The sequence below is a fragment of the Phocoena phocoena genome, chromosome 13, assembly GCF_963924675.1.
Source record: "Phocoena phocoena chromosome 13, mPhoPho1.1, whole genome shotgun sequence".
Classification (NCBI taxonomy): Eukaryota; Metazoa; Chordata; class Mammalia; order Artiodactyla; family Phocoenidae; genus Phocoena; species Phocoena phocoena.
Genome location: NC_089231.1, coordinates 73,369,378 through 73,386,576, shown reverse-complemented (window position 1 = coordinate 73,386,576; position 17,199 = coordinate 73,369,378). Strand labels below are relative to the sequence as shown.

The window sequence follows — 17,199 nt, the reverse complement described above, 5'->3', positions numbered from 1 at the left end:
GGTCATGACAGGACCCTACACGACGGGGTCCCTAGACTGGCCGGCCTCCGCCTCCTCTCCGCCTTGCACACCCATTCCCTCCAGCTGAGCCCTGCCACTGGCTGTAACACCCTTCCTCCAGACAGCCATCTGACTAATGACCTCCCCTCCTGCAGGCTGTTGCTCATGTCCCACCTACCCACGTGTCAGGTTAAAATGCACCCGCCTTCACCCCAGCTTCAGCTCCCCAGCCCCTCACTCTGATCCATTCTATTTATTTTCCATCTCACTTATCACCTTTCACCGTACTGTATAGTTTTTTTTTTTTTTCCCTTTCTCACTCTGTTGGGATGTAAACACCATGGAAGCAGGAATCTTTATCTATTTTCTTTTCTTATGTATCCCAAGCCCCTAGAACACTGCCTGATGCTTAGTAAAAAAGCATCAGAAAAGTTGGAATGAGTGAATTAATGAAATAATGAATAAAAAAAATGAATGAGCAAGAGAAAGGCAGACAAGACAGATGTGCATAGTCATTGTCAGAAAGGATTTGTAGCCCCACTCTCTGGTCTATTAGAAAATAATTGACTTTAAAATTTTTCAAATACTTTCGTAGCCCTACCTTTATGTTTTATTTTTGCATTACGCTTAGAAGCTTTGATTTGGTTTGATTAACTTTGCGATCCAGCTGGCATGGTCAGAATTTGAAATTCTTTAGCAGTTGGTCTTGAATGTTATCATTGTCTCAGATTGTGAACATTTTCCCCAATTTATTTTTAGAGCCTAGATTCAGATTTATCAGATGGACCAGTCACTGTGCAGGAATTTATGGAGGTCAAAAACGCTCTAGTGGCTTCTGAGGCCAAGATACAACAGCTAATGAAGGTGAATAACAACTTGAGTGACGAGCTGAGAATTATGCAGAAAAAGGTAACATGTCAATAAATGCCAGGACGGTTGCTCTTTAACCCCGTAGTATAAGGAAGAATCCCAGGCATGATGCTTGTGGTCAGAGGGAAGAAGCACAGATCTAAAAATCTTTGAGCCAAGCTGTCTTTTTGGAAGCAGTATGTATTTTGGATATTTTAAGTGAAGTAGCTTTGATTAGAAATAAATCCAGTGTAAGTTTCCCAGGTAGGAAAACATTACAGCCTATTAAGTGTTTGTGTCAGTTGTAGAAACCCTTGCACTATCCTGTGCTTCCTGGGAAGCTAGACACCACTCCATGGATGTCATTCTTCCTATTTATTGCTTGTTCTAAAGAATAAGCACGCCATGAAGACAGGGCAGACGAAAGCCCAGGACAGGTGTATGTGTTTATCCACATTCCAAACCCCATGCCACACAAGGGGTACTGTCCCTGTTCACTGTAGTCTAAGATATTACCCACCCCTGCCCTGGCAGCCCAGTCCCACAGCCCTGCTTTTTTTTCACCAGTAATTACCACTAATTTATGATGTCCTCAGAGCCACAGAATAGGTACTCAGTAAATGTAAGAAAACTTTGTGTTTGCACCAGCGAGAACTGTACGCTGGTAAGAAACAATCCCATTTGCTCGGCATTTCCTTGTTTGCCGCCTTTTGAGAGAGTTAGAAATATATAAATATATTAATCTCTATCTGTAAAAAAAGTATGGCTAATAGTAGCAAGGAATATGCTTCAGAGAGGATTACGTATATAACTCTTTATAAGAATGCTAAGAAAAAGAAGTGGAAAGATTCTAAATTCTGCCCGAGACTTTGTAGGTACTGCTCCCATCATTCAGTGCTCTACAAAATGAGATTCTGTACACTTCCTTAAACAGAAACAAAACAAAGTATATATCTGTGTCTTCCTACTATCATTTGAAGAGTGATGCTTCAGAATCATTATCAAGAACAGAGGACATGGTGCACCTCATTTGTGGCTGGGCCCTTTTCAGTGGTGCTTACTAAAGGAAGGCTGAAGATCTAAGAAGAGGTCCGTGCCCCTCTGCTTGTTAGGGAAGAACACTGCAGTGCACCCTTGTCTGCGGCTTGGTCCAGGATTCTTTTGAGTTCTAGGTCGTTTTTGGAGACGTTTTGAGATAGATGGCCTCAATACCTGTAATAGAAGGGGACAAGAATGCCTGAAGATTGATCAGATTTTAATCAAACACTTGTCCTGTGCTACCCTGGCCCTGTCGCCGGCTGGTGTGCAGCCATGAACAAGACAGACAAAGTGCCTTTTTGCCATAGCATACAGGACTTGCACTTTTTCTGTCTTTTCTGGAATATTTTTGTTTAATGAATCACAGTTTGTCTCATTAATTGAGCTAATGCATTTTTTTGAGGTGACTTTTTCTGAAACATGCTGACTTTGCCACTGCAAATCAGTCTGCTAAGCATCACCATTTTTATTCTTATTATTCTCCTTTTAGTATTTGTAGAAATCACCAGAGATAACCTCGAATCTCTGAAAGCAAATGTCTCAAGCTTCTTTAAGAAATGCAGAGTGGAATTATTTGCCATTGTTCATAGATTATCTCCTCAATTCTTAGAAATGCTTTTGATTTATGAACCTATTATCTATAACTTTTCATGTCCTGTTATACTCCTTCCAGCCAAAAAAAGTGTAGTCTGGTTCTTATTAAGATAAGCACCATTCAGATTTATCTGAGGATATCTCGCTAAGTACAGAGTACTAAAATTTAAAAAAATTGAGACCAGGAACTAGTGGTCATCAAAGCACATTAAAGCAAAACCCAGGCTGGATGTTTTAGAGTGAAAAGTGTGAAGATAAAGTTTAAGATTTCAAGACCTTGTCTAAAATACTCTAAGAGGTTTTCACATAGACACACAAGCATGTGACCAGATCCCCCAGTCCTACACTGAGGACCATGTGTCGGTTATGCTCCTCACTGGTTGGACCTTGACCATTTCATTGTAGAACATGGGTTCCCTAATAAGTAGTTTTGACAGGCACTTTATGCCTGTCTGTTTCCTAGAATGTAGGAATTTTCAGTAGCTGTTTGTCACTTTGCAGCTGTTCTTTCTTTGGAAAGGGAGTTGCAGATACAAGTTATGCCATGAAAGCCTTTCTGGTGTAGAAGCAATCTATCCTTTCTTAGGGATCACGCTTTGAGAAAACTGAGAATGAGAGTATTTCTGTTGCAAAGACAGTAAATCAGACTTTCACAAAAGTTTGGCACTACTAATATAAAGTATGTGGAATTTGTTTATTTAGCGAAGATGCATTGATTTTATTTCAAAGTTAGGTAAAGTTTTTTAATATATATATAGTTGACGAAGTAGCATGATTTGTGTCTGATCTTTCACATTTAACAGTTGCTTGGAAAAGATGCTAATTAATGAAGAGGAGCAGCCACTATTGGTGTATTTTTCACAGATCGGTGCTTTCTAAAATAGAAATTGAAAGTAACTCCTAACACTGAATGGGCTTGCTATTGAAAAAGTAATGATCTCCTGGTGCAAACACAGTTGCTTGTGGACTTAAGCCTTGGCCCTGGTGGGGAATTTGGTCACATTTTACAATCTCTGTCAAAGAGTAGACAGCAGAACTCACACCACACCCAGCTTATAAAATGTCCTGGAAGATGGAGGAGCACCAGAGGGGAAGGACGTTGTGCAGCCTGGACTCAGTTAATTGTGTTTAAAATGCCAGATGCTAAAGAGTAACTCGGTTCCTTGCTGATCCCTTAACTCTAATTCATCCAGCGCCATGAAGCAGCCTGCATGTAAGGAATGGAAGGAGCGTTCAGGGTCTCCAAGTGACAGCCTCTAACTAAAACGGGGTGGTGCCAGGCAGATTAGATGTTTAAAGCTGACACCACCACGGTCGCATTTTTGGGCGGCAGAGCCAAAGGAGAGAGAGGCCAGGTATTCCGGCCCTGGCTGAAAGATGACCGATCACCAGAGGGCAGCGCGCGCTACGTGGAGCGTTCAGACGAAGATGTTGATAGTTCAATAGGTCTCCGGTTTTCTTCGTGATATGTTAATATAGCAAACTTAACCAAGATCTGGTTCCCTCTCTTTTTAAAAAAGTGCTAAATTGTTTGGAATTTTAAAGAGTATTATGTAATAAAAACTTGTTGATCTTATTTTTTCTTGTTGGCTTTTTGGGAAGCAGTAGCTCATCTGATTTTTCATAAGCTGAATTTCACTGTCTTTCTTGCTTTGCAAAGCAACTCTGGTTATCTTTGTGCTGCTTCCATGGTGTCTGCTGACATTTTTGGCATTTGCAAATTGCTCAGGTCTCATTTGAAAAGCAAGTTACCTAAGTGATGTCTTAATGATCTCAAGCTCTTGCTTGAAACAGCCTTAGAATAATCCAGAGTGCAGCTTGCCTGCAAACGTTTCCCAGGCCCACCATGACCAATTTTTACGTGGTTAGACAGTTCGCTTTTAAAAAGTCCAAACTGCAACTTTTTCCATTCAGAAATTAGCTATTTAATTTGCTTAAGTGACAAAGTGAGTTGATTGCGTTTCACTTATTCTAGAAGAAAGAGTTTTGGTTTGTAGTTGCCTTTGACTTTCAACCCAGCAAGCTATTAACTGTTCTTATTGTTAAAGCTGGTAGTTGTATGCGTTTACTTGGTGTTTGCTTTTTCTGCTTGCTATAGAAAAACACAGTCCCACTGCCAAACATGTCTTTCAGCTTCAAACACTCCAGAGTGAAAATTCGAACCTCAGGAAACAGGCCACAACCAATATATATCAGGTGCAAACTGATTCTGAGTACACAGACACTTCCAACCACTCTTCTTTAAAGAGACGTCCATCTGCCCGGGGCAGTAGGCCCATGTCCATGTACGAGACGGGATCAGGTCAGAAACCCTATCTCCCAATGGGAGAAGTGAACCACCCCGAAGAGAGCAGGACGAGACTCCAGCCTTTCCCCGCGCACGTAAGTAACACCACTGGCGCTTCTGCTTTTCACTCTCTGTCCAGCCTGACTCCTGCCTTCCCTCTTCTGAACCTGCAGATCCCCAGTCTCTGCTTTGCCAAATTGGGCTACAAGAGTCGTCCTTGTGTTTGCTGTATTAACATGTCGACAGGTGCTTGCGGTGTTCCCACAAGCACTCAGGGCCACTGGCCGAAAGTTTTCCAACGACCCTGGGGATTCTGGCTCTTGCTCAGCCCCTCTCCCCTTTTTCTCCCCCGTATCCATAATATCTTTCCCAGCCAGCCACTATTGGAACTTTCTTGGTAACAAGCTTCCTTCCCTATTTCCAAAAACAAAAGCAAATTATAAAGGTTACTGGCGGCAGTAAGTACCGTCTTCTTTGAGGTAGATGGGCATGTGCCCCCTTAGGCACAGGAGCCCTGAGAATTCAAGGAGCACCTCCTCTGCTCCTCCCAGTGGAGCGGGTGGCGTCTGTGGCCTGGGCATGCAGGCCAGGTCTGGAAGCCTCTGGGCCTCCGCAGCCCCTGCACCTGTGGTCAGTGTGCCTGCTTAGCTGCATCCTCCTCCCTGCATGGAGAAAGTGTTGCTTTTTCACCTCATAAGAATGAGATGTAAGAATTCTATATCGACCTTACAAGCGTTACATTCCAAAGATTGTATTCTGTAACAGGCTACTAATGCTCCTATTCTACAGTGGAATAACTGTTGTGTTGTGAGGGTTTCAGATATTATATTTCTTGGGGATTAATTTGTTTTAAAAAACCTATGTTTTGACAAAATGTTGCAGGCATTTTGAACCTATGTGATGTTTTCTCAAAGAGTAATATTTATCTTTTTGAATGTCAGAGTTTATTCTTCAGTCCACTCTTATAGGAATTTCCAAAAAAATTCTCAGAGTAAATAGAAAGTAAAGGATATGGTCTAGGAAATTAAGCCCTAGTTTAATTTTGTCAAGCTTTAATGTGATAAAATTACAGTGTTGTTATATTGTAATTGGGAGTCTACTACTTCAACTTTTTAAGTTGTTTGGGCTGAACATTCTAAAGCAATTGATTTGATACATTGGGTGTAATGGGAATGCCATTGAACTAAGTTAAGAATCTTATTTTTGTATAACTGAAAACAAAATTTAGGAAAAGCCACTTTGTTAGTTTTCACAGTGTACTTTTTAATTTTAGAAACATTTAAAATGTAAGAACGTCTTATTATTGTAAAAGTTCTATATCTGTACTAAGGATCAGATTGATAGCGTATACCAACTTTAAATCATTTGTATAGTTTTTCATTTCATATCATCTGTCCTGGTTAAAAAACAAATGTTTGTTTAAGGCTATCTATTAAAAAAAAAAGAAACATTGGCAAATTTGACAAATTATGCTAGGTATTGTCTTTCCCTCATAGAAAAGTAGCCTTATAAATTCCAAGTAATTTCCAAGAGGCATTTCACTAAGGGATTAAACATCTCTAGGGATCTGTCATTGGCTAGCGTGGAAGTTTCAGCACTGATCTCATGTGTGTAGTGAGTCGCTTTTTAGGATTCTTTTCTGGGAAACCTGGGCCGAAGCCAGGGTAGGAGGTGGGGTTTTTTGTTTGTTTTGTGTTTTCCCGAGTGTGTTTCTTTTTCCCCTTCCAGATTGGGAGGAGTGCGCTTGTGACCTCCTCTTCGTCTCTGCCTTCCTTCCCCTCCACACTTTCCTGGTCGAGGGACGAGAGCGCCCGAAGGGTTAAGTACACTCTGAATGCTCTGCTCTCTGGAGGAGGGGCAGCGCTCCTGGCGCTCTGTGCTTCTCCCAGCCCTCCCTCCCTCCGCTAACTGCACTCTGTCCTGCATGAGGCAGCGCTTCCCTCCTGGTGTCTCAGCTCTCAGCACTCACACACGCATGCATGTCTGCAGGAGGCGGCCTCCGTCTCCTCGAACTCCACATTGCTCAGTCTCACGTGACATTTAACACAGTCTGCAGTTCACCCTGTAACACTGATTCTGAGCATTCTGTCTTTTTAAACAATCAGAAAATTAGCTGGCTGCTGGCTAAATATTATAATAGGGCAAATCTGTCCAAATTTGTTCAGAGAACTAGTGTATTTGGACTAAAGGAAACACTAAGACATCGTGCTCTTTATTTTTTATTGTTTTTTTACTTCTTGACATATTTTACCTCAGCACCTTACTTGACAAGCCAAGGTTTTGCAGTCCCTGCATTCTGCATCCAGATTGCAACACATGGCAGCACTGGAGGTGTAGGCACCTGTTAGTATGAAGCTGTTCACTTTGTTCTTTGGTCAAGTCCAGCTTGCTGACGTATAATTTACATTCCCAGTAACAGCACATGATACAGGTAAGCTCCTTTTAGAGTAGCCAGGCAGCAAGTATTTATCAAGCACCTTGTCCACACCCAGCCTTTTGGAAAGTCAGTTAAAGGGTCCTGGGGACTTAGGTGACCTCCCTGCTCCCAAAGGCACTGTCAGTTTAAAAAACAGTTTCATGCATGAAGAGTACATGGCAGCAAGCTGAGAAAGTCATGACAGAGCACAGGCTTTGCAGACCTGCGTTCAGGTCCTGGCTCTTTTGTTTTTTACTGGAAGGGCAGTGCGGCTAAAGTGAGAGGAAGGAGGGTGGGTGTGGGTGAGGGACCACCTTTACAGACCAGGGGGATTTGCACTGCCCTTTGTCCGTTCCCTCCACATCGGCAGGAACGATGGAGAATCTTGCCCACTGCCAGTGCCTTATGGCATGTGGAGGCCCTTTGGGGGTTCTTTTCTGCACTTTTGAGGTAATCTTTTAAAAAAAAACCTCTTGACATATGCTACTATCTTCTGAGCAGTTCTGAAATTGAACTGCACTATTTATATTATGGTATTTCAGTTAAAGTAAGGGGCAGTTAAATAGAAATGAATATCTTATTTGAAATGTTGTTGCTAAGAGTCAAGTAAACCTCTTTTTGTCCACTGTGAAAGTTTTTAAAAATTTTTTGGTAGTTTTGAGAATTATTGCAAGGGCTGCTTACTGAGACAGTGTTTTATACTGGCCATTTAAACGGGTAATCCTCATTGCTCCTGACAGCTTCATCGTGAGGTTAGGCTTTTATGGCATGTCTGTACGCAGAGAAAACTACCAATCTATTAAATAAACTGAACCAGCACCAGCTATAAGGTAACTTTTCTATTAACAGCTTTGAGAGAGCAGCACTTTATCTAGTAGACCTTAGTTCTGCATGTTTACAATAATTTTCATAAAATTAATGCTGACTAATTTGAAATCCTGAAATATGCTTTTGTTGATAACGATGAAGGATTTAATGTAAGTAACGGATTTCCTGGGCGGTTATTGTTGTACGTTGTTTTCTGTATTTGAGAAACATTTCCTGAGTACTTTTATTAGATATATGAATCATTACTCTTCTAAAATGTTTCAATGAAACTTGGTACTTTTGATCATTGTGGAGGTAATGCATTTGATTTGTAATTGTCAAATTTACATCAAGGAAGGCAAAAAGATCCATTATAAAAAGGTGGGGTTTTTCTGGGTTTAATTCCGTTTTCTAGCTTTTTCCACCGGAGCAGCTCTGGACAAATGTCCCAGAATAATTATTTAAATACACATTTTTTACATTCCATTTTATGCTGTGTATGTGCCTGTACACACACAAACACACACTCATCTCTGTGTGTGTATGTATATATAAAAACTAAAGGAAAAGTAATGTATTAGTCAGACATTCACTGTGAAAGGTAAGAAGAGATTTTTTTGTTTTGTTTTGTCTTTTGTTTTTTGTTTTGTTTTGTTTTTTGAGATCATCTCTGCAAGAGCCTGGTTTCACTGTTCCCTGCCTGCCTTTGTTCTTCCATGTAGATAGCCAGTAGCCAGTAACTCACTGATTGATCCATAAAGCCAAACCGAAAGCAGCTAGTGAAGCAGAACTGCTTGCTGGTAGGAGATATAAACAAAGGGATCTTAAATGTTATAGTAGTTTTTACAGAACTTAGCTTTACAGACTCTCTTTATAGCTGCAGGCCAACATTTTCAGTCATTTGCCAGATGTATTTGAGTGGTTTCAGTATGAACTCGTATTGAACTTTAGGAGCCCAGTGCAAGTGTCTTACGTTAAGTGGCTGGGACCAAATAGAGCATTTGGGGGAAACATGAAAGACCTCAGCAGACAGAGAAAGAGTGTTCTCCCTGGGAGAGGGCAGAGAGGGGTCATGGGGATAGTAAGCAACACGTGGTATGAATAAGGAGCCTTTCCCCATCTCAGGGCTGGCTGCCTACCTGCCTAACCGCCCGCATAGGGCCTTCAGAGGGCCAAGCAGCATTATCAGGAAGGAGCAAATAATTAAACTTTACGGAGACTTACTTAACTGACTCACTCTAAGGGAGCCATTCATTTGAGTGGAGCTACAGGGTCTCCGTGTGTTTAAACGGGGCTCTGAGTTTACAGGCGCTTTATCTTTAGCCACATTTTATTGCAGCAACAATAAAATTCCTTAGGCACATGTTTTGATTAACTTGGATTAAATTCAAGTTACAGAGCTAGAAATAGCTCATATTTCTCTTTTGCAATTGGTAATCAATTTAGGTTTTAAATCAGCTTCCACTGATTTCTGTTCAAATGAAGAAATTCCCAAGCACTATGGGTAAAATAAATACTGAGGGGAAATCCTTTGTATTAAATGCTCCAGAACTAACATAGTCCCCTTCAAAGGAATGTGGTCCCCTTCAAATGTTGTCACCCCAGAAGGCCCTGTACTTAGCAGTGCTGCCATTTGCTCAAAACAGTTGTAGGCTTCCTGTGTCCCATTTTTGTTGCACCATATCTTTATGTTTTAAGGGATAGATGTTTGGGGAGACAGATGAAAGGGGTTGGAAACCAAGTGTCACACCAGGTTAATCCGTTTTGGTTCACAAACAACGTGTGGCAATGAATGAATGGTTTCTGGTTTCCTTGTGTGGCTCACACAAGCCGTCTCTGAGGATAGTTCTTGGAGAGCTGTGTTGTGAGCAGTGGTGGTCCTCAGGGCCCCAGGTGTGTGGGGTATTGGAGGTAGCAGGAGACAGGAAGCCCAGGTTCTTAGTCCAGGTTTTCTGCTGACTCTTTGGCCTTGGGGGTGAGCCCCAGCTCTTTTGGCCCTTCCTTTTCTCATCTGGTATTAGACTAGCTGATCTGCAGGCGACTCCCAGTGCTGACATCTGTGGATATATGTGCGGACCCATTTGCTTCTTAAATGGGCCCCATTATATTATAGTTAAACTCCATACTCCTCAGAGAGCTAAACATGAGCGTTGCCTTGCACGTCTGTTAGTTTGTACCGGGGGTCTGTGTATGGAGCAGCTAAGAAGCAAAGAAGAAAAAGGGGCAGAGAAGGAAAGAAACCATTTCTGGATCCACTATTCATCTGTTACTAAATTTAAAAAAATTTTTTGTTTTATTTTCTGGCCACGCCACGCAGCTTGCAGGATCATAGTTCCCTGACCAGAGATGAAACCCGGGCCCCGGACAGTGAAAGCACCATCTCCTAACCACTGAACCACCAGGGAATTCCCTGTTCCTAAATTTTTAATAAAGCATCGGCCCCCGTCCCAGATGAGATCTGGGGCATGATGGCCACGTAGCCTGACAGGTAACAATTCCTGAGAAGGCACCCAAGAAGTGTCTGGTGCTCTCAACTAATGGGGTCGCCTTTTCTCTTGTAGGCATCCAGGCTGGAGAAGCAGAACAGCACACCTGAAAGTGACTATGACAACACTCCCAATGACAGGGACCCGGATGACTTGGGGTACATGTGCAGGAAGAATGCCCTGGGGCTGGGCTCTTCAACCAGAGACCGAGCAGCGTGGTCAGGAGGCACACTTCACCCCCTGCACCCGCTTCTCTGTTTTCAGACCCATAAGGTCCTCAGATATTAAGGCATAAGTTCATAGTTCACACCTCTTCCCATCTCCCATTATTGCCACAGGGGCCTTTTGTTCTTTTACCAGCAGGTTAGACTCATCTCTGAGTCTCTGTAATGCGCTTCAAGTCAGTTCTCCATTTCATTTTCCAGTCAACGTTAGGTTACAGCCTGTATTTGCGTCCCAAGGAATTGTCTCGATTAGGGTGGCTTCATAACCACACACCCTCCCTGTTCCGGTTGTTCCCTCCTTTTCCCCATCTTTAGCCTTCCTACTAGGGTCATCATGTCCACCCCTATGGTAGAGTGAAACAGCCTCCCTATGAGCTGTGGCTGCCTGCTGATGAACCAGCCTTACCCTGAGTCTCCTGCCAGACAGGGTAAAGGAAACCACAAAAGCAGCCCACTCGCGCCTTCGGCACATGCACATGCTGTGGCTCCTAGAAGCAGAGAGGCAGCTGATAACTACCTGTCACATTTAACCACTTCTTCAACGCTCACAGGTCAAGCAGGAAGGGAAGGCAAAGAAATACAGTGTGGCAAGGTGATGGCTCAGGCCCAGATGCGGCAGAGCCCCACACGGCCCCGAGCCCCATCTTCCCCAGCACCGAAGACGTCATCCGGAAGACTGAACAGATCACTAAAAACATACAGGAGCTCTTAAGAGCAGCCCAAGAAAATAAACACGACAGGTAAGGAGGCTTGAATATCTGGCCTGGCGGGACGTGTGCACATGCTCTGGGAGAGATGCTGTTGCTCCCTTATAGATGGGGATTTTTTTTTTTAATACGCTCACTTCAAAAGTTGTTGAAGGGCTTCCCTGGTGGCGCAATGGTTGAGAGTCCGCCTGCCGATGCAGGGGACACGGGTTCGTGCCCCGGTCTGGGAAGATCCCACATGCCGCAGAGCGGCTGGGCCCGTGAGCCGTGGCCGCTGAGCCTGCGCGTCCGGAGCCTGTGCTCCGCAACGGGAGAGGCCACAACAGTGAGAGGCCCGCGTACGGCAAAAAAAAAAAAAAAGTTGTTGAAAATTTCAGGTTTATGTAACAGGCTTAAAAACAAATTTGTCTTTTTTTTATGTAGTATTTTTAATCTTTCATCTTCTTATGAAGTGCTCTGAATATAGCTGCCTCTAGAGATAGAATTGCGGCGTATTTGGGGTAGTGACATTCCCAGTTCTTGAGGTGAAAGAAGCTACCTCAAAACTGGCAACACATTCTCCCGGCCATACTGCTGTCTGTGGTCTCCTTAGCTGGGGAGAAATCTACTGCCATAGAAGGTATCCTGAAATGAACCTGATTTCTTACCTTTTTCCCTCATGCATGTGCACATCTAAGAAGCAAGTGGTTTTTAGAAAAGTTGATCTAATTGTCACGCAAATCATTCTCTGCCCCTGAATGAAGAGTCTGCTCACTCTGGGCAGAACCATATCTTGCGGAGTTATTTCTTACTGCAGAGAAGGGTCCAGCTCTCGTTCTAACTCACCCCTCTGTCCTCTGGTAAGTTGTTAGCTGTTGCAGGTGGTATCCTAGTCTCACGCGGCCGGCCTGCTCCAGACACAATCATGACACGTTTAACATCATCCCACTGAGTTTATGAAAGTGGCAAAATTTGATCAAAACCCAAGAACAATCTCATTTTTTTCATTGTCAGCAAAGTTTAGGGCTTCAGTGAAGAACTTCTCTCCATGCCTTTGCACGAACAAAAGTTGTTCAAGGAACACAGTACTGCTTCTTCTTTTTCCTGTTCTCTTCCATGAAAAGATGCACCAGTGTTTTTTGCATTCTCCGTGTCCCTCGCACTGCCATGCTCACCTCCCCATTTTCTACTGTCTTCCATTTTGCTGTACAGCTCAGACTTCTCCCAGTGTCATTATTTCCCACTCAGTAGGAGAGGAATGGTCAGTGTTTATTGAAGGAACAGAGCTAGTCTTCATGGATGGACTGCTGGAGGCTCCTCAGAGAAAAAGAGGAACCTGCATAATTTCTCAGCCTCCTTCCACGAAAATTATGTAGCTGTTTATCTCCCCCCTGCCCCGCACATCCTCTTTATCACACGCCCTTCCTGCCTCACACGCTACAGGTGTGGAGTTCCTCTGCTCAGCACCACAGTTGGCAACAGGCAACTTCATTACCACATTACATAAAGCAAAACGTTTCACACCTCAAATGTATCAAGGCACCGTGATAACAGGGTGAACTCCTTCCTTGGGGCTCTCCCACCATTGAACAACATGCTTCACTTCTCATTTCCCCCAGCTCAGAAGTGCCTTGCTCGTATTTCAAACAGCAGCCAAAAACTATGCTTACATTAAGTTTCTCTCTTCGATGGTTGTCAAAAATATAAATATCTGCCCTGGAGCTGTTTCTGGCTTCAAAGATCACAATATATGGTGCTTGGTACAATTTGGGAAGTTTCTTTTTTTTTTTTAAGACGTACAAATCCATTCAATATATGTCATGATCTGTTTTCTGTAAGAACCATGAGAGAATGGTGCAGAGATTTTTAATCATCAACTCACTCTTTTGGTTTAAACTAGAATTGGTCTAGAGAATTTTTATTTTATAAATTGTTCGGTGTTCTCTTAAAATCTCTGGTTCCTTGCGTATCTGAGACACTTTCTCTTTTTTTTGGCTGCATTGGGTCTTCGTTGCTGCGCGCGGGCTTTCTCTAGTTGCGGCGAGCGGGGGCTACTCTTTGTTGAGGTGCGTGGGCCTCTCATTGCAGTGGCTTCTCCTGTTGCGGAGCACAGGCCCTAGAGTGCACGGGCTTCAGTAGTTGTGGCGCACGGGCTCTAGAGCACAGGCTCAGTAGTTGTGGCACACGGGCTTAGTTGGTCCACGGCATGTGGGATCTTCCCGGACCAGGGCTCGAACCCGTGTCCCCTGCATTGGCAGACGGATTCTTTTTTTTTTTTTTTTTTTTTTTTTTTTGCGGTACGCGGGCCTCTCACTGCTGTGGCCTCTCCCGCTGCAGAGCACAGGCTCCGGACGCACAGGCTCCGCGGCCATGGCTCACGGGCCGCTCCGCGGCACGTGGGATCCTCCCGGACCGGGGCACAAACGCGTGTCCCCTGCATTGGCAGGCGGACTCTCAACCACTGCGCCACCAGGGAAGCCCTGGCAGACGGATTCTTAACCACTGTGCCACGAGGGAAGTCCCGACACTTTCATTTATAATCTTGCATTATATGAATTAAACCCATGCCTTTTTCTCTTGTTTTCTCCTCTCGATATCCATTGCTTATGCTTGTCCTAAGTGGACCAGTAGCCCATGCAGGCACGGTCAGGCTTAGTCCTGGTCCCCTGGGCTGAGCAAGCTCCCCACAGCCCCTGACCTTCCCTCAGCCTGGTCCCATCCCCTCAGCCTCCAGCCTCACTCCCTGCCTGTCTCTGTTTCTGTCTCTCTCTCTTACACACAATTACACAGTCCAGGGATTACTGCATATTATGCACAAAAGCCTTTTCAAGGAAAGATAACAAGTTGTGAACATGGACTCCCTGTGGTAGAGAAGGAGGAGGACTTTGTCATTAATCTGCATGTGCTTTCTTTCGTGGCTTATTCAGGACTTCCTAAAATATGTTGTAATGAGTGAGTTTTTGAGAGATGTCCTTAGGAAAAATGTCTCCTCTATGTAGCAGGAGGAAAGGGTGAATTATATTTCTGGGTCAAAATGAAAACCATAACCAGCAAAACATAAAAAACTCTTAGGTGTGGATCTCAGTTAATGCTCAAGAAACATTTGTGGCTGATACAGTGGTTGCTGTGGACATTGCCTTTTTTTGAGGGCCTTTGTCACCAGATGGGTTGTTGCCCCTTCACATTTGCAAGTTAAATAACTCCTATGCATTGGTGTTTTTGTTATTACATGGTGTATGGTTCTAACTGCTCATAAAGGTAAAAGTTGGGAATTCCCCATTGGAAGGCATTTTGGTATAATTCAAACCAGTTTCTTGAGATGCAATGATTTAATTAAAATGTAGGCAGTCTTAATTTGAATGACCACCTTGAGGAGGTGTAGATATCTTTACAGACTAACTGTTCTGTGGTTCCACCTGGCTGGTAGTGGACGTTGCCTACATTCATACCTGGAGACTGTTTTTGTCTGATTGAATGAACTGTCAAGAAAGGATGGGGCCCCTGCTTTATCACAGAGCACCTCCTGTTGATGTGGGATCCACAGCAGGTTGGCCAAGGCCTCAACCCCTTTGTTATGGGAATGTAAATGGGACCTATTCTTAGCCGAGTATTCTCTGTCTCTGAATTATTTTCACTGTCTTTGAATAACCTCTTCAATATTCTTGCAGTTATATTCCCTGCTCAGAGAGGATACATGTAGCTGTTACAGAAATGGCAGCATTATTCCCCAAAGTAAGTCACTCCCTACTAACTTGGTTCAGATCCCTTTTAATGAATCGTAAGAAATTTCTTTATGACCTTTACATTATATTAATCTTTTTGTAGCACAGGAAGTTTTGAATATGCAAATAGCCATATAGAGCTTTGAAATACTTTTTGTGCTACATGAGTATTGATTTGGGTTTAATAAGACAAGAATGTACAAGCCAAATGCTGAAAGGTAAAGCATTAATAGAATGAAATTTTATCTGGAATATTTCACCCAAGTGGATTAATATTTTTCAAAAACCACTTCAGTATAGCACTACTAAATGCATACTATTAAATACACTGCACGCACTTTGACCTTTGAGACAGAGCCCTTCAGCATCCGCCACACTGTGGGTTGCCAAGCTTGCAATGTTCCGAGCACCCTCAGTGAAAAAGTGCTGGACGGAACTGCTGTTCACTGTGGAATAGTTTGAGTTGTTTTCTGAGGAATGCTTGTCCGTGCTCTCGGATACATCCACCCTGCAGTTCATGGCGAATGCCTATGTTTTTCTGTTTAGAAACCCAGGTCCGACATGGTGAGGACTTCCCTCCGCTTACTGACATCCAGTGCCTACCGACTCCAGTCGGAGTGCAAGAAGACCCTCCCAGGTGACCCGGGCCCGCCCACGGACATCCAGCTGGTCACGCAGCAGGTCATCCAGTGTGCGTACGACATCGCCAAGGCCGCCAAACAGCTGGTCACCATCACCACCAAAGAGAACAACAACTGAATGGCAGGGCTGGCCCGGCCCTTCTGTTTTTGAGGCTTTTCTAGGTCCGGTTTCCAATTTAGACATGGAACTCTTTCGATTTTTACAGAAACAAACGTTTAATGAAAATTTAAAACTTTTAAAAAGAAAACTCAGTATTATTTTTGCATGTTTTCTAACAAATTTTCAACTATTAATTTAACCCACTTGCCTTACTTGTGCCTGTTTGCCAGTTTACCTTCTGACGTGCTGTTGTGCTGTCCGTGACCGTCGAGTTAATGATCATAGATATCCAAAAGCAGATCTTCACTGTTTAGAGTATTTTAGAACTTTTCCATGCCTTCAGACTCCTTGCCTATGGCTAAAACTATAAGAGAGAGTTTTACTGAAACATTCTCTGGAGAGAGTTGGGTTAAAAAAAAAAAAGTCAACATTGTCTGTTCCCTCTCAAGTATTGTGCAATAAGCAGATTTTCCAGCCTCCACTGCAGAATCTCTAAGTTTGGGGTATCTCCAAGCAGGCATGTTAGAGAAAGGACTTTGCCACTTTCTAAAAATAGTGTAACAATCTCTCTTGGAAGGAAACAATGAAGTGTTCGATTTCCTTTAACTGTTCTATCATATTAGGTGTTCTCTCATCTGATTTTTCGATCCTATCTTCTATTTCTGTTTTACTATCATTCTCAAGTCTCCATGGCATCCGATAAGCACTCATGCTCCCTGTCGTGTGTCCCTTGGCCGTGTTATCACGTACACTCTGCGGAGCCTCAGTCCCACGAGCCGTAACTAATTTTGTCCCTCCCCATTCAGATAGCACTGCCATAAACGGTGACAGGAGCAGTGATCTGCTCCCCTTACTCCTCTAGCCGCCTAAAGCCTTCCCACACGATCTGCTTCGCATATCTCGCCACCTTTAAGGACTTCTTATGAGGTAAGATGTGTACAATCACCTGAGTTGGCTTCTCTTCCATTATCTCACTGGTACTTCACAATTAGACATCACCTTTCAAGGGACTTCCAATGCAGGGGGTGTGGGTTCGATCCCTGGTTGGGGAGCAAGTTACTAAAAAGGGCTTTGTTGTTCTAAAAGCTAAAGCATATTCCTTCCTGCTTGTTCCCGCAGTTTTGTGTGGGTGTGGCTCAGACCCTGACCTAGACCAGAGGGGCCAGGTGGTACTGACATTGGTGAGTGAAGCGAGCCAGGTGCCCAGGGCAGGGGACAGTGGGGGAGCCCATGGCACATCAGTGGTCACAGCAGCTCCCTGGCTCCACTCAGGCTGCCACGTGGAAAAGTGGGCCTGGGGTTGCTGGAGCTTTGATTTGTCAGGAGACACCAGATATTTTTTGTGCCGT

At 43.7% G+C, this 17,199-nt stretch overlaps 1 protein-coding gene across 9 annotated transcripts in view; it reads left to right on the top strand.

Moving 5' to 3' along the window:
- Positions 1-16,273, top strand: part of GIT2 (GIT ArfGAP 2) — a 47,106-nt gene extending 30,833 nt beyond the window's left edge. Inside the window, exons 14-20 of one of the 9 annotated variants that reach the window (XM_065890194.1) lie at positions 760-909; positions 4,615-4,863; positions 6,497-6,586; positions 10,553-10,635; positions 11,253-11,441; positions 15,056-15,119; positions 15,656-15,868. In XM_065890194.1, coding sequence (XP_065746266.1) covers positions 760-909; positions 4,615-4,863; positions 6,497-6,586; positions 10,553-10,635; positions 11,253-11,441; positions 15,056-15,119; positions 15,656-15,868 — 1,038 coding nt within the window. Of the gene's footprint in view, positions 1-759; positions 910-3,284; positions 4,058-4,614; positions 4,864-6,496; positions 6,587-10,552; positions 10,636-11,252; positions 11,442-15,055; positions 15,120-15,655 lie in introns of those variants that run through there. The other 8 variants (XM_065890195.1, XM_065890198.1, XM_065890197.1 and 5 more) reach the window with 8 other exon arrangements.
- The last annotated feature ends 926 nt before the right edge of the window (positions 16,274-17,199 follow it).